The sequence below is a fragment of the Salmo salar genome, chromosome ssa17 (assembly GCF_905237065.1).
Source record: "Salmo salar chromosome ssa17, Ssal_v3.1, whole genome shotgun sequence".
NCBI lineage: Eukaryota > Metazoa > Chordata > Actinopteri > Salmoniformes > Salmonidae > Salmo > Salmo salar.
In genome coordinates this window covers 61,803,961-61,821,118 of record NC_059458.1, presented here as the reverse complement: position 1 = coordinate 61,821,118, position 17,158 = coordinate 61,803,961, and the positions used below count along the sequence as shown (strand labels likewise).

The window sequence follows — 17,158 nt, the reverse complement described above, 5'->3', positions numbered from 1 at the left end:
TCCAGGGAAGAGGCTCTGCCAGGCCTCAATTATGGGGGAGTCATCCAGGACACACTGAAGCAATTACAGTCCCATATAAATCAATATGCTGCTGGTTTAAAAAGTGATCTGCTCCCAACACTCTCTGGATAGGTTCTGACTCAGGAGGTCAGCTTAGATGTATTTGTTGAGTTCTTCATAACAATTTTTTCGAAACTGGGCAGAGACTCTTCCTGCCTGTTCAACTAGGTTGAATTGGCATGGACTGGGCTTTCAGATTTGTTTACGATCAGGTGGGCAATGCTGGGCATGGACTATGGCTTCAGTTTGCTCTTAGGTCAGGTTAGAGGGTTTCATTTCTGTCTGACATCAAGTTTAAGGGACTCTTATTTCAGACAAGTCCATTTCAAATCAAATGGTTGGAATCGTTTTAGAGTTCAGATTGAGGTCAAGTTGGACAGCATTTTTGGTTTCCTGTGTTTTGTTTTCCATTGGTTCTGCTGCGCTCCTATGTAGTAATAGTTCACAACTAATCAGGCATGATCCAATGCAACACACATTGTGGGTTGCCTCCAAAAGACGATAGCATCTGAGGCATCATCAAAATTAAGTTGTCAAATAATTTGTGTTGATGGCTTTATCCATTAACTCATCATCTCTGCAAACCATAGTACAGCAACTTTGTCCTCCTTGCCTGAATCAACAGAATTGTGGCTTGTTTTGAGACGCTGCACATGTATTAACCATTATACTGTACTCCCTCCTTGTGGTGCATTGAACACACTACATTTGTGGCAATGAACTGTTAACCCTCCAGTTCAGGAGATGGAGGTATGCACCTTCAGCCTTGGGTTCATTTTGATTTCCAATAAAGAAGTAGAAAACTAAGCACCTCATTTGCTGATATACCCGGAAGAGCAAAAGAATAATGACGTCAGAATTGGGTCACAGTGAAGTCACATGAGGCGTAATAAAATTTCCATCTCGCTTTTGCAGATTTTCAGTCAAATATTACTATTAAACAAAGTAATAGCGAGTTAACCGATAGTTTGCCAAAACGATAAAAACATGGACGAGGACGGTTTACCGATTGTGGGATCAGGAATAGATCTGACCAAGGTGAGTGTTTTCCGTAGCGGAAGTTATCTTGGTGGCTACTGTAGCTAAATTAGCCATGATAGCTTCAGCTTGTTTTGTAAACAAGCTGACTGACTCTCAGCCAAATAATGTAATCATGTAAATGTTGTATCTAATGAGTATGTGTAGTAAATGTTTTTGAACTCCACAACTCTGTAAGTAAATAAACATTGCATATTTCCCCATGATATTGACTGATATGGTCACAGGTCCCAGCCATACAACAGAGGAGAGTCGTTGCCTATCTCAACCAGTTCATAGTGCACACTGTCCGCTTCCTCAATCGTTTTTCGACAGTTTGCGAAGAGAAACTTGCATGCATATCTCTTCGGATACAGCAGATTGAAACTACCCTCAGCATTTTGGAAGCAAAGGTAGGTAACCCAGCTCCTGTATGTGTTTTGTATACAATACAATGACTTTACTCTTGTCTTTGATGTTGTTGTACAATTATGTGCTTTGCTGCTCTGGCCATACCAATTTGATAATGTCAGTGCGTCCTGATTTTGTTCTATGTAGCTATCCTCTATTCCTGGTTTGGAGGATGTCAGGGTGGAGGGTGTTGGTCAGCGGCCAGCTACAGAGGTCAATGGTCCAGTCGCAGTTGTGGTCCCAAGTCAACCAGAGACCCCTATAGCTGTGGGATTGCCACCTCCTGAGGTACCCCCCCCACACCCCCCCACCACCACCACCACTCACACACATACAGTGCCTTCAGAAAGTATTCATACCCTTGAATTCAAAATGGATTAAAACATTTTTTTTTCTCCTGCATTGATACATAAAACCCCATAATGACGAAGTGAAAAAAAAGGCACATGAAAGACTGAGCTCATAAGACAAAAGATTATGTGGTCTGAGACAAAAATGTAACTCTTTGGCCTGAATACAAAGCGCTATGTCTGGAGAGAACCAGGCATAGCTCATCACCCATCTAACACCATCCCTACTGTGAAGCATGGTGGTGGCAGCATCATGCTATGGGGATGCTTTTCAGTGGCAAGGAGACTGCTTAGGATAGAGGGAACAATGAATGGAGCCAAATACAGGCAAATCCTTGATGAGAACCTGCAAACAACCTTAGACTGGGGCAACGATTTACGTTCCAACAGGGCAATGACCCTAAGCATACAGTCAAAGTGCTTGAGTGGCCCAGCCATAGACCAGACTTGAATACCATTAAATCTGTGGAAAGACTTGAAGATTGCTGCTCCCTATCTAACTTAACAGAGCTTGAGAAAATCCGCAAGGGAGAAAATCCAGAAGTGCAAGTGCAAAGCTGATACAGACACTGAAGACAACTCACAGCTTTAACGGTGCCGAAGGTGCTTTTACAAAGTATTAACTCGGGTGTGAATTCATATGTAAGTGAGATTTCTGTATTACATTTTCTATATATTTGCAAAAATGTCTAAACATGTTTTAACTTTGTCATTGTGTAGTTTTCTGTGTAGACGGGTGAGAATTTTTTTGGAATAAGTCAAGGGGTATGAATACTTTCTGAAGGCACTACACATATAGTTGGCTTATGCACACAACTACATATATTTAAATCAGTGGCGGCTGCTGAGGGGAGGACGGCTCATAATAATGGCCGGAACGGAGCGAATGAAACGGCATCAAACACCTAGAAACCATGTCTGACGTATTTGATACTGTTCCGCTTCAGCCGTTACCACGAGCCTGTCCTCCCCAGTTAAGGTTCCACCAACCTCCTGGGATTTCAACATATCCATTTTGACTTGGTGTATTTGTGCATGATGGAAATAGTGAATTGCAGTATTGACTCTATTGTAGGCTTCTCCAAACATACCAGACCCAAGAGCAGCAGAGGCAGCAGGAGACAGTTGGATGACTGTGGCCAAGGACCCACGCTATGCCAGATATCTCAAGATGGTGCAAGTGGTGGGTCTCTATACATTGTCATATTCTGTAGAAATGTGAAATCTGTTCAATGAAATCAGTAATGTAGAAAACTTTTCAAAAACAGGGTGTTCCAGTTATGGCGATAAAGAATAAAATGGTCCAGGAAGGTTTGGATCCCAAACTGCTTGAGTGAGTGTGCTTACATTACATCTTTGTAATATCTGTATTCTCATACCTCGTAATCCAATACGTTTTGTTTTATACCCACATCTGAATGTCATAAAATGGTGGTTTTACATGTATTTTAAGTAACAATGGTGATTCCTACATGTTTCTGTATGCAGCACACCAGATGCCCCTGTGCCTGATGCCGTCAAAAAAAAAACACTGGATCAAGATGACGACAGCGATGATGGCAGCGAGTCATCTTTCAGCGATTGATCTGCTGTCTTTGCCATGAAGTTACCTATAGGGAACTTCCTTCTCTGTCGTCTGTGCTCCAGGCCTTTTCTACTGTGCTGCTGCAGGGGCACAGAAGGACTAGATGCCAGTGTGTGCTTGACAGGCAGAACTACAGTGCTACCAGACAGAAAGTCTCACTTCTGTGGAAGGGATCTGCAGGGATGCACAAAAACAGGCAGATTGTTAAGTAGCTGAAATCGCATTGTAGATTGAGTGAATGTCAACGAGAAAGAGCTGAAAATGTCTATGTCCAGGTCAGCCACTGATCTTGTGACTGTTATGTTCTTGTTTCCATTTCTTCTGAAACATTTCATTGGTCATGGACATGGTGTGTCTTTATTTACATAGTTTAGCAGTAAAACCGATGGAATGACAACCATGGAAAGTACTAACCAGATAACCGATTTAATAACTGACCATTATTTTATTAAGATTGCACTGGGCAAACATGCCTCTGCCCCATGTCAGTATCATGTGAACATTCCAATGCCTTTGAAAGAGATTGTGGGGCGGCAGGTAGCCTAGCGGTTAAGGGCGTTGGGCCTGTAACCGGAATGTTGCTGGTTGGAATTCCAGAGCCGACTAGGTGAAACATCTCTGTGCCCTTGAGCAAAGCACTTATTGTTCCTGTAAGTCTCTCTGGATAAGAGTGTCTGCTAAAAGACAAAAATGTAATTGTGCTTTAGTCCCATTTGTTTTATTATTTTGACAGTGATGTCTGCATGTTACACTTGTGTGTATCTCATGTCCATAATAATGTTTGTGACAAAATTTGATGGGTACTATTTTACACTACAACTGCTGTATGAAGAATGTCAAGCAGAAATATTGAGGACTGTTCTCTGGCCGATTCGTCGTTTTTAATTGAGACATTAAGCTGTTGAAATGTAAATGTTCCTGGAGTGAACAATGTGAAGGACAAATTAAGAAAATTGCACTTTTGGGTAAATATGTAATGGAAAAAACACCACTAGTTGTGAGCAATGTGTCAATTGCAATGGGCTAAATTAACTGTGGTACCTAATGTGAATTCACCTCAATCTTATAAAATGATGCATCTCAATCCCAGATTTAACCATGTGTGACTAACCATGTTAGCAAGCCTTTCAGGCCCTTGGATCCCACTGTTGTGAAGGCATTATGCCTTTAAGTCAAGAGAGTTTTATACAACATCCCTTATCCAAACAAATGCTCAGAGATCCAATTCATCTTCACATTGTTTGTAGTTGTCTCTGGATAGAACACTGCAGTGAAGGATTTTTTTCAATTGATTATGAAAGAGGGTAGATGGAGAGATGTTAGAAGATTGGAAAGCACGTTGTTCACAAGCACAAGGCAAGCAGCATTGAGATCTGAGTGTTTATGCAGTTTAGCTGTAAAAATAAAGAACACATTTTGCCTAAAGATATGTGGACATCATTTTATTCAAACATTTTTTGTTGTTGTTGGGTACATAGAAATACTACACACATACAGTTGCCCTGTAAGTATTCTGAGTTACTTTATTACAATGGTATACCATAGATATGCCTCCTCAATACCCTGAGAAACAAGAGTTTTTCTTGAGCAAAATACCTAACTAGAAAAATATTTACATTCTAATATAAAACAATTAACCTTGGAGTAGGTAAATGTACATACAGCCTCAATCCATAAACTAGTGATGTGTGAAATTCATTTTCTATATTAACTTGATCTTGTGATTTTCTTGTTCAATATTGACCTTTGTACCACCCGGATGAGTCTTTCATTCACCCAACAAATTCTAGAATTGCTGTTCACAGGATGTGTTTTGTGGTTAACCGTTAAGACTTAGGTTATGTTGCAATGGATACAGTATCAAACAAATAATCATACCATTCAGATAATCTCATACAGTGCATTTGGAAAGTATTCAGACCCCTTCACTTTTTCCACATTTTGTTACATTTACATTTTAGTCATTTAGCAGACGCTATTATCCAGAGCGACTTACAGTAGTGAATACATACATTTCATTTTCATTTCATGCATTTTTATTTTTTTTATTTTTGTACTGGCCCCCCATGGGAATCGAACCCACAACCCTGGCGTTGCACACACCATGCTCTACCAATTGAGCCACAGGGAAGGCGTTACAGCCTTATTCTAAAATTGATTAAATAAAATGTTTTCCTCATCAATCTACACACAATACCCCATAATGACAAAGCAAAAACACTTAAAAAAAAAAAACCTTACTTAAATAAGTATTCAGATCCTTTGTTATGAGACTTGAAATTGAGCTCAGGTGGATCCTGTTTCCATTGATCGTCTTTGAGATGTTTTTAGAACTCGATTGGAGTCCACCTGTGGTAAATTCAATTGATTGGATATGATTTGGAAAGGCACACCTGTCTATATAAGGTCCTACAGTTGACAGTGAATGTCAGAGCAAAAACCAAGCCATGAGGTCGAAGGTATTGTCCGGAGAGCTCTTAGACAGGTTTGTGTTGAAGCACAGATCTGGGGAAGGGTCCCAAAACAATTCTGCAGCATTGAAGGTCCCTAAGAAAACAGTGGCCACCATCATTCTTAAATGGAAGAAGTTTGGAACCACCAAGACTCTTCCTAGAGCTGGCCAAACTGAGCAATTGGGGGAGAAGGGCCTTGGTCAGGGACGTAACCAAGAACCTGATGGTTCACAGAGTTCCTCTGTGGAGATGGGAGAACCTTCCAGAATGACAACCATTTCTGCAGCACTCCACAAATCAGGCCTTTATGGTAGAGTGGCCAGATAGAAGCCACTCCTCAGAAAAAGGCAGCCTGCTTGGAGTTTGCCCAAAGGCAGCTAAAGGACTCTCAGATAATGAGAAACAAGATTCTCTGGTCAGAAGAAACCAAGATTGAACTATTTGGGCTGAATGCCAAGAATCTTGTCTGGAGGAATACAATGAAGCATGGTGGTGGCAGCATCATGCTGTGGGGATGTTTTTCAATGGCAGGGACTGGGAGACTAGTCAGGATCGAGGGAAAGATGAACGGAACAAAGTACATAGAGATCCTTGGTGAAAACCTGCTCCAGAGCGCTCAGGACCTCAGACTGGGGCGAAGGTTCACCTTCCAACAGGACAACGGCCCTAAGCACACAGACAACGCAGGAGTGGCTTCGGGACAAGCCTCTGAATGTCCTTGAGTAGCCCAGCCAGAGCCCGGACTTAAACCCGGTCGAACATCTCTGGAGAGACCTGAATATAGCTGTGCAGCGATGCTCCCCATCCAACCTGACAGAGCTTGAGAGGATCTGGAGAGAAGAATGGAAGAAACTCCCCAAATACAGGTTTGCCAACCTTGTAGTTTCATACCCAATAAGACTTGAGGCTGTAATCAATGCCCAAGGTGGTTCAACAAAGTACTGAGTAAAGGGTCTGAATACTTATGTAAATGTGATACGTTTATTTTTATACATTAGCAAACATTTCTAAAAACCTGTCTGCTTTGCCATTATGGGGTATTGTGTGTAGATTGGGGGGGGAACAATTTAATACATTATAGAATAAGGCTGTAACGTAACAAAATGTGGTAAAAGTGAAAGGGTCTGAATACTTTCCGAATGGACAGAAAAATACACTTGATTTTGTAAATATTCAGATTAAAAGGTTAAAATCGATGCTTCGTCAGGAAACAAACTCTGTTCTCAGCTTCAGAATAAACTTCTGTAAGAAACAAGATATAGAAATAAATACACTCAAATAAAGGAGAAGAAAAGGAGAATGATTTCCCACCACAATGACAGAGCGGTGACTGAAAACTCACTTTAAAGTCGTGGATGTAGGTGAAGAAGAAGAAGATGAAGCTGAAGACCATGATCCACTCACTCACAGCACTCACCAGATGGAACACATAGTCCTGTAATGACAGGAAGAGTTGGAGAGAGACCGATATTGGCACGTATAGCTTCTCTGGCCTATAAAGCCTACAGTTGAAGTCGGAGGTTTACATACACCTTAGCCAAATACATTTAAACTCAGTTTTTCACAATTCCTGACATTTAATCCTAGTAAATATTCCCTGTTTTAGGTCAGTTAGGATCACCACTTTATTTTAAGAATGTGAAATGTCAGAATAATAGTAGAGAGAATGATTTATTTCAGATTTTATTTCTTTCATCACATTCCCAGTGGGTCAGAAGTTTACATACGCTCAATTAGTATTTGGTAGCATTGCCTTTAAATTGTTTAACTTGGGTCAAACATTTCGGGTAGCCTTCCACAAGCTTCCCACAATAAGTTGAGTGAATTTTGGCCCATTCCTCCTGACAGAGCTGGTGTAACTGAGTCAGGTTTGTAGGCCTCCTTGCTCACACACGCTTTTTCAGTTCTGCCCACATATTTTCTATGGGATTGAGGTCAGGGCATTGTGATGGCCACTCCAATACCTTGACTTTGTTGTCCTTAAGCCATTTTGCCACAACTTTGGAAGTATGCTTGAGGCCATTGTCCATTTGGAAGACCCATTTGCGACCAAGCTTTAACTTCCTGACTGATGTCTTGAGATGTTGCTTCAATATATCCACGTAATTTTCCTCCTCATGAAGCCATCTATTTTGTGAAGTGCACCAGTCCCTCCTGCAGCAAAGCACCCCCACAACATGATGCTGCCACCCCCGTGCTTCTCCCCCTTTTTCCTCCAAACATAACAATAGTCATTATGGCCAAACGGTTTTATTTTTGTACAATCTTTGTCCCCAAAAAGTATGATCTTTGTCCCCATGTGCAGGTGCAAACCGTAGTCTGGCTTTTTTATGGCAGTTTTGGAGCAGTGACTTCTTCCTTGCCGACCGACCTTGCAGGTTATGCCGATATAGGGCTCGTTTTACTGTGGATATAGACACTTTTGTACCCGTTTTCTCCAGCATCTTCACAAGGTCCTTTGCTGTTATTCTGTGATTGATTTGAACTTTTCGCACCAAAGTACGTTCATCTCTAGGAGACAGAACGCGTCTCCTTCCTGAGTGGTATGACGGCTGCGTGGTCCCATGGTGTTTATACTTGCGTACTATTGTTTGTACAGATGAGCGTGGTACCTTCAGGCATTTGGAAATTGCTCCCAGGGATGAACCAGACTTGTGGAGGTCTACAATTTTTCTTCTGTGGTCTTTTGATTTTCCCCATGATGTCAAGGAAAGAGGCACTGAGTTTGAAGGTAGGCCTTGAAATAAATCCACAGGTACACCTCCAATTGACTTAAATTATGTCAATTAGCCTATCAGAAGCTTCTAAACCCATTACATAATTTTCTGGAATTTTCCAAGCTGTTTAAATGCACAGTCTACTTAGTGTATGTAAACGTCTGACAAACTGTAATTGTGATACAGTGAATTATAAGTGAAATAATCTGTCTGTAAACAATTGTTGGACAAATTACTTGTGTCATGCACAAAGTAGATGTCCTAACCGACTTGCCAAAACTATAGTTTGTTAACAAGAAATTTGTGGAGTTGTTGAAAAACAAGTTTTAGTGACTCCAATCTAAGTGTATGTAAACTTCCGACTTCAACTGTATATGAATCCAGAATTTTATCCATCTTTGTTGTTTGTGTGAGTTGTGTTCTTGGTAAAGATGTGCTCATACCGTACCTTGTCTTCAGTTCTATGCAGTAAGGCACAGATAATAGCTGGTTGGAAAATGAAGGAGACCTTTTCTTTGGTAAAACAATGATCATTCATGATTAAAATCATTTAGACACAATGGATTACTATTGTTTTCAAGGATACTGGGGGGAACTGCCAGGAAGGCCATGGTTGCCATTCCTGTGCGCACACGACACAAGGCCATGGAACATCCATAGGGGATGGTCTTATAGGATATAACGGACTGGAGGATGGTGTACAACACACCAGAAACGAAGAAGAGTATTGCACCTGCATCATGAACTTGAATAATCGTTGTTTCCTGGGGTAAAAGAACACACCAGAGAGATCATGTATTGAATATGACACTCCATCTTCTCACTTAAGAGGTGACAACCTACCTGGAAAGTAGCGACAAAACACATCCCCAAACAAGAAAGCATTCCAATCCATAAAGCAGCCTTGTTCAGTGCTGGGGGCACACCACCTGCCTTCTCATTGAGCTTCTCCACAAACTTGTATCTGGCATACATGGTGGCCATACCTGTAGAGGATTTGGTATGGCACATGGAGTGAATATTTTTATTTTAAAATGTCACATTTAGACAGTATTCGCTCACAGGCTACTGTAGGGCAATGTAAAACCTGCAATATTTATGTATTTATTTAATTTGCACTTTAAAACATAGGGAACTTATATGTAATACTCAGTAAAAGTATCTTATACCATTGATCCCAGCCTTTTCTTACCATGCATTTCTACTTTCATTTTTTTAAAATGGGAAGTGTGACTAAAACTTTTGGCACAGTCGCTGACCTGGAAAAACCCATGAGGTTGTTTCAGCTCAGACAAAAACAAAAGGCCTTTCATGGTTTTAGTGTCCTTCTGTGCTCACCTGCAAATGCAGTGATGACCGTCATCAAGCCAAAGATACAACTCGCTGGGGGTTTAGCCCCAATTTCACTAAAGAAAAGAAGAGTTCAGGTTTAATGGGTGTAATTCTGCTGTGTCTAGAGGGCATTTTAAACATGTTGATCTGTTTAAGGCCCAGTGTAGTCAAAAACCTAATTTTTTGGTGCTTTATATTTCCACACTATGAGCTTGGAATAATACTGTGAAATTGTGAACATGATGATAATGCCCTTTTAGTGTAAGAGCTTTTTCCCTTTAAAAGTCATGTAAGGAAACACACTGGCTAGTAAGTAGTTCACAGGCCTCTACGCAGTTGGCTACACAGCTAGGACCTGGGTAGCCCAACCGGCACAAGATGCTGTTATTATTCCTTTTATGTTGTTTGTCATACGACATCAGGAAGAACTACGCCCTCTAGGGTTCTAGGCGCTAGGACCTGGGTAGCAGCCAAGTAGAGGTCTGAACCAGTGATGCCAATTTAGCAATTTTGTTGCTAGATTTAGCAACTTTTCAGAGTGTATTTGGAACATTTAGCAACTTTTGAAAAGTGACTCAAACGCTAAAATGCATTTTCCCTCTAATTGACACAAAAACGATTTTCTCTGTCACACACTTGGTCACAACACACGTGTCTGTCTGCAAAAGTGCATTATGAGTGACGTCAGCAGCAGGCCAGCAGCAATTTCAGCAAATTGCAAATCATTGTTGGCTGACAGCAGCAGCAGTAGTATGCGTTCGACGAGCCAAACCCAATGAATATAGTTGGCCACAAATGTTTGATCTTGAACAGAACTTACAACATCAATCAACATGTCTCAATCAAAATTGTACAGGCAGAAGTACAGAAAAGAGTGGGAGTCTGTACCTGAATTTAAAGGGTGGCTGAAGCCAGTAATTGGGGATGATTGACGGGCATACTGCTTGCAAAAATGTATGACATCAAAAACCATTGTGTTGCAGCAAAGCATATAAATAAATCAAAACCGTACAACCCCACAACGCAGTCTACATTACCACAGTTGGTTAAAAAAGTGGATAACTGCAAAAGCGCAGAAGCTACTATGGCAATGGCCACTGCAGAGCATTGTTTGCTGCTAGCATGCGACCATTTAGGTATGGCTTGCAAAGCTGCCTTTTCAGATTCTGTGGCAGCAAACTTCCAAATGCACCGCACCAAGTGCACAGAAGTGATTAGGGGAGTACTGGCTCCTTATTTTCTCAAAAGGGTATCATCAAATGTGGGGGATGAGAAGTTCAGTCTCCTTTTGGATGAATCCACTAATGTCAGTGTCTCGAAATACCTGGGTGTGGTGATTCGGTATTTCAGTGCTAAAAAAAGAACCGTTGTGTCCACATTTCTCGGGCTGGTTGATTTGGAGGAGGGCGATGCCAGATCAATAGCAAAGGTGGTAGTTGAGTTTCTTGATTAGTGTAACCTTAAAAAAGAGAATCTTCCGGGTATTGGCACTGATAATGTGTCTGTGATGACTGGGGTGCACAACGGGGTGCACAAGATTTTAAAGGAAGAATGTGCATTGCCCAATTTGGTCCTCATCCGCTGTGTGTGCCAGTCTTCACAATTGGCTGTCTGTGCAGCATCCAAAGAAACAATCCCTAGGAGTGTTGAGTACTTAATCAGGGAAACCTACAACTGGTTTTCGATTTCCCCAAAACGGCGCGAGGCGTTAATTGTGGCCAGAAACCCCTGTAGATCACCAAAGTGTGTGCCACACGTTGGCTATCGATTGAGCCTGCGGTAACTCGTATATTGAGCCAGTGGAAAGAACTGAAACTCCACTTTGAGTTGACCAATGCCAGTGAGTGTTGCTACATGGCTGATGTGCTCCACGCCATGTACATGGACAAGACCAACTATGTCTACCTGACAATCTTGAAATCAATCCTGTCCGACGTACAAGTTGCAGTGAAGTCATTTGAGGGAGAGCAAACAGATCCTGTAAAGCTTTTGGACAATCTGGTACACCTCTTAACATCAATTTGCAGCAGAGTAGTCAACCCTATGGCAAAAATTGATGTCCTGAAGGATGCCATTGATGGACACCTCAGTCCATCACCATACCTTCAGTACCTTTTCGAGAGCACGGTGTACCAACTCAGTCTTGCGCCAGAGGACAAAAAGGTAATTAAAAAATATATCTATTTCACCTTTATTTAATTAACCAGGTAGGCTAGTTGAGAACAAGTTGTCATTTACAACTGCGACCTGGCCAAGATAAAGCGAAGCAGTGTGACACAGACAACAACACAGAGTTACACATGGAGTAAACAATAAACAAGCCAATAACACAAGCAAGTCAATGACACAGTAGAAAAAAAAGAAAGTCTATATACAGTGTGTGCAAAAGGCATGAGGAGGTAGGCAATAAATAGGCCATAGGAGCGAATAATTACAATTTAGCAGATTAACACTGGAGTGATAAATGAGCATATGATGATGTGCAAGTAGAAATACTGGTGTGCAAAAGAGCAGAAAAGTAAATAAAAATAAAAACAGTATGGGGATGAGGTAGGTAGATTGGGTGGGCAATTTACAGATGGACTATGTACAGCTGCAGCGATCGGTTAGCTGCTCAGATAGCTGATGTTTAAAGTTGGTGAGGGAAATAAAAGTCTCCAACTTCAGCGATTTTTGCAATTCGTTCCAGTCAATGGCAGCAGAGAACTGGAAGGAAAGGCGGCCAAATGAGGTGTTGGCTTTGGGGATGATCAGTGAGATATACCTGCTGGAACGTGTGCTACGGGTGGGTGTTGTTATCGTGACCAGTGAACTGTGATAAGGCGGAGCTTTACCTAGCATAGACATATAGATGACCTGGAGCCAGTGGGTCTGGCGACGTATATGTAGCGAGGGCCAGCCGACTAGAGCATACAGGTCACAGTGGTGGGTGGTTTAAGGTGATTTGGTAACAAAACGAATGGCACTGTGATAGACTGCATCCAGTTTGCTGAGTAGAGTAATGGAAGCTATTTTGTAGATGACATCGCCGAAGTCAAGGATCGGTAGGATAGTCAGTTTTACTAGGGTAAGTTTGGCGGCGTGAGTCAAGGAGGCTTTGTTGCGAAATAGAAAGCCGATTCTAGATTTGATTTTGGATTGGAGATGTTTAATATGAGTCTGGAAGGAGAGTTTACAGTCTAACCAGACACCTTGGTATTTATAGTTGTCCACATATTCTAGGTCGGAACCGTCCAGGGTGGTGATGCGGAGACAGTGCATCAACTACATTGTTGCTTTAAGCAAGGAGCTGCAAGCAAGGCTCCTTGAAGCCTTGCGAAACATGGCCTTGTTCAGTGTTAAGGAAACGCTAAGCACAATAAAGGCACCACTGAAATTATTAAAGTAGCTGAGCTACTGGAATACCAGCCAGTACCTATAATTGTTGATCAGTTAGGTAGCATGTTACCTAACTACTAATACCCTGCTTAAAACTATAATTGTTCAGAATGTGTAAGTTTACTAGTTAAAAAGAAAATAAAGAAAATATAATTGTTCAATAATGTGTAATTGTTCAATAATTCAATGTGTTGTGTTTAAAAATATAAATGTGATCATAATAAAATGCGTTGTTTATATTACTTTTACAAATAAAAATATGATAATCAACTAACAAATCTAAACTAACAATCTCAAATCATATTTTTCGCCGAGATGGCCAGTCAATTTGAGAACGTTATTGTGTATTCTATGTAATGACGCAGTTTTACGTTATTACGTAATGACGTCATAGCGCAATGACATCACAACGTCTTTTAGCAACTTTCAGCAACAAATCGACCTGCCTCTAGCAACTTCCCCTGAAAATTAGTTGGCAACACTGGTCTGTACTGGGGAAAACTAAACTGATTTATTTTTGTCGCTACAGTCGGTGGTGTAGTGGAGGCTATACACCGTATACCCATTTCTCTAGGTATTACTACACCACTGGCTACATTTTTCACTTATACAGCTAGCATTTCTCGGTTAATCTACACCTGTTGTTTACGAAGCATGTGACAAATAACATTTGATTTGACTTCTTTATTATTTAATCTGTACAATGACCGACATGTGATGGCAGAGTTTGCTTAACAAATGCCCTCCCGATTGAGACAAATCATTGTGATACAATCCTTGCGGTCAACGTTTAATTGGGAAGGTGTTTTGGGAAAGCCTTTAGACATGTTTATTCAAACAAAGCATGATGATTGAATTGCTCATCGTCAATATTCAACCAAGACTTCGAAGTCGCCCAACCTGCCTGGGTTGCATACCCATTGTTGCATTGGTTAGCCTGTACTGGTACCCAGTTGGGAGCTGAACGCTCTTGCTGCCTGACAGATGAGATTCTATTGAAACTAGGCTGTGAATATATTTCACTTGCTTTACGTTTGTAAAGGCTACTTTGTGCATGCTTTTTATATTGTACTACGTAATTGATAAGGCGCAGGCCTATCCCTCCACTACATGTGTAATCTTATTAACGGTTTGATAAAGGCAGTTCGTGGAAAATAAAAACTATTAGGCAACTGATAAATAATAACAGCCTATAATCTTCTTGTTCTAAATTCTTACTTACCTTATATAGGGTAAGATAAAACCCACATCATGCTCGAACAATGCAATTAGGTAGGAAACCATAAACGTGCTGGATGACCAGATGACCAAGAAAACTGGTAAAATGCATATTCCCTTCATGTCCATGAACCAAAACATATTCTCAACAATAAGGAAAAGTTACAACACAGACAGACCGATCTTGAGTGCAATTTATAAAGACATATTCGATGCAGAATACTGACAAGTAAAACCCATCTGCTAATAATGCTCAAGAGTTGAGATTTGAAGAAGGAATATCATAGGCTTTCTTTAAAACGTAATCTTGCAGTCACGTGGTCTAGGAAGTATTGCATTTCAGTCGTGTTGAGTGTGGGTTGGGTTTGGGTTTCTGTTCCGATCATTTCCGCATGTGACAGAAAATTACAAACACTCAGCCGTGCATACCAGAGTGGGTATCATAAATGTTCACCCCGCTTGGATTTTTTTCACATTTTGTTTCGTTACAAAGTGGGATTGAATTTAACTGTTACTTTTTTTCTCTCATTGATCTTCACAAAATACTCTATGTTAAAGTGGAAGACATTTAAAAAAAAATAAACGTAATTAATGAAAATGAAAACACTCATAATATATCTTAATTCGATAATGATTCACCCCCTGAGTCAACACGTCAGAAATACATTTGGCAGCGATTACAACTGTGTCTTGTGTAAGTCTCAAAGGAGCTTTGAAAACATGCATTGTGACATTTTTGCCCGTTCTTTTCAAAATTCTTCAAGCTCTGTCAAGGTGTTGGGTTTCATGACTAGACAGCAGTCTAAATCTTGCCATAGATTTTCAAGCAGATTAAAATCAAAACCGTAATTTGGCCACTTGGTAACATTCACTGTCTTCCTGGTAAGCAACTCGTGTAGATTTGGCCTTGTGTTGTAGGTTATTGTCCTGCTGAAAGGTGAATTCCTTGCCCAGTGTCTGGTGTAAAGCAGACAGGTTTTTTCTCTAGGATTTCTGCCTTTGCTTATGCTATGTTCACCTCCTAGTCGGAACTAGCAACAAGCCTGGCCTGTTGAGGAGTGACGGACTCCATCCTAGCTGGAGGGGTGCTCTCATCTTATCTACGAACATAGACAGGGCTCTAACTCCTCTAGCTCCACAATGAAATAGGGTGCAGGCCAGCCAGCCTGCCAGCTTAGTGGAGTCTGCCACTAGCACAGTCAGCGTAGTCAGCTCAGCTTTCCCCATTGAGACCGTGTCTGTGCCTCGATCTAGGTTGGGCAAAATTAAAAATGGCGGTGTTCGCTTTAGCAATCTCACTAGTATAAAGACCTCCTCCATTCCTGCCATTATTGAAAGAGATTGTGATACCTCACATCTCAAAATTGGGTTACTTAATGTTAGATCCCTCACTTCCAAGGCAGTTATAGTCAATGAACTAATCACTGCTAATAATCTTGATGTGATTGGCCTGACTGAAACATGGCTTAAGCCTGATGAATTTACTGTGTTAAATGAGGCCTCACCCCCTGGTTACACTAGTGACCATACCCCCCGTGCATCCGGCAAAGGCGGAGGTGTTGCTAACATTTACGATAGCAAATTTCAATTTACAAAAAAAAAAACTATGACGTTTTCGTCTTTTGAGCTTCTAGTCATGAAATCTATGCAGCCTACTCACTCACTTTTTATAGCTACTGTTTACAGGCCTCCTGGGCCATATGCAGTGTTCCTCACTGAGTTCCCTGAATTCCTATCGGATCTTGTAGTCATAGCAGATAATATTCTAATTTTTGGTGACTTTAACATTCACATGGAAAAGTCCACAGACCCACTCCAAAAGGCTTTCGGAGCCATCATCGACTCAGTGGGTTTTGTCCAACATGTCTCTGGACCTACTCACTGCCACAGTCATACTCTGGACCTAGTTTTGTCCCATGGAATAAATGTTGTGGATCTTAATGTTTTTCCTCATAATCCTGGACTATCGGACCACCATTTTATTACGTTTGCAATTGCAACAAATAATCTGCTCAGACCCCAACCAAGGAGCATTAAAAGTCGTGCTATAAATTCTCAGACAACCCAAAGATTCCTTGATGCCCTTCCAGACTGCCTCTGCCTACCCAAGGACGTCAGAGGACAAAAATCAGTTAACCACCTAACCGAGGAACTCAATTTAACCTTGCGCAATACCCTAGATGCAGTTGCACCCCTAAAAACTAAAAACATCTGTCATAAGAAACTAGCTCCCTGGTATACAGAAAATACACGAGCTCTGAAGCAAGCTTCCAGAAAATTGGAACGGAAATGGCGCCACACCAAACTGGAAGTCTTCCGACTAGCTTGGAAAGACAGTACCGTGCAGTATCGAAGAGCCCTCACTGCTGCTCGATCATCCTATTTTTCCAACTTAATTGAGGAAAATAAGAACAATCCGAAATTTCTTTTTGATACTGTCGCAAAGCTAACTAAAAATCAGCCTTCGCAAATGGAGGATGGCTTTCACTTCAGCAGTAATAAATTTATGAACTTCTTTGAGGAAAAGATCATGATCATTAGAAAGCAAATTACAGACTCCTCTTTAAATCTGGGTATTCCTCCAAAGCTCCATTGTCCTGAGTCTACACAACTCTGCCAGGACCTAGGATCAAGGGA

The 17,158-nt window shown here is 41.1% G+C and overlaps 2 protein-coding genes across 2 annotated transcripts; one reads left to right on the top strand and one right to left on the bottom strand.

Annotated features, from left to right (window-relative positions):
* Positions 1-879: 879 nt before the first annotated feature.
* LOC106576276 (WASH complex subunit 3-like) lies at positions 880-4,848 on the top strand. The gene is made up of 6 exons (XM_014153359.2): positions 880-1,098; positions 1,326-1,490; positions 1,636-1,776; positions 2,914-3,021; positions 3,107-3,171; positions 3,327-4,848. The coding sequence occupies exons 1-6, from the start codon at positions 1,048-1,050 to the stop codon at positions 3,421-3,423; spliced, it is 627 nt and encodes a 208-aa protein (XP_014008834.1). The 5' UTR covers positions 880-1,047; the 3' UTR covers positions 3,424-4,848.
* Positions 4,849-6,784: 1,936 nt separating this feature from the next.
* Positions 6,785-14,895, bottom strand: LOC106576274 (DNA damage-regulated autophagy modulator protein 1). Its single transcript, XM_014153358.2, has 7 exons — positions 14,526-14,895; positions 9,932-9,999; positions 9,437-9,579; positions 9,180-9,357; positions 9,042-9,079; positions 7,219-7,311; positions 6,785-7,118 (listed from the first exon to the last, which is right to left on the bottom strand). The coding sequence occupies exons 1-7, from the start codon at positions 14,660-14,662 to the stop codon at positions 7,080-7,082; spliced, it is 696 nt and encodes a 231-aa protein (XP_014008833.1). The 5' UTR covers positions 14,663-14,895; the 3' UTR covers positions 6,785-7,079.
* Between the last annotated feature and the right edge of the window lie 2,263 nt (positions 14,896-17,158).

Bases quoted from the DNA above. Each gene is read 5' to 3' on its own strand.
- LOC106576276 (XM_014153359.2), top strand. From the start codon at position 1,048: ATGGACGAGGACGGTTTACCGATTGTGGGATCAGGAATAGATCTGACC. The intron at 1,777-2,913 runs GTACCCCCCCCA...ACTCTATTGTAG, and splicing joins TGGGATTGCCACCTCCTGAG to GCTTCTCCAAACATACCAGA. The intron at 3,022-3,106 runs GTGGGTCTCTAT...TTTCAAAAACAG, and splicing joins ATCTCAAGATGGTGCAAGTG to GGTGTTCCAGTTATGGCGAT.
- LOC106576274 (XM_014153358.2), bottom strand. From the start codon at position 14,662: ATGTTTTGGTTCATGGACATGAAGGGAATATGCATTTTACCAGTTTTC. The intron at 10,000-14,525 runs GTAAGTAAGAAT...TCTTTTCTTTAG, and splicing joins TTTATCTTACCCTATATAAG to TGAAATTGGGGCTAAACCCC. The intron at 9,080-9,179 runs GTATCCTTGAAA...TTTTCCAACCAG, and splicing joins CTTCCTGGCAGTTCCCCCCA to CTATTATCTGTGCCTTACTG.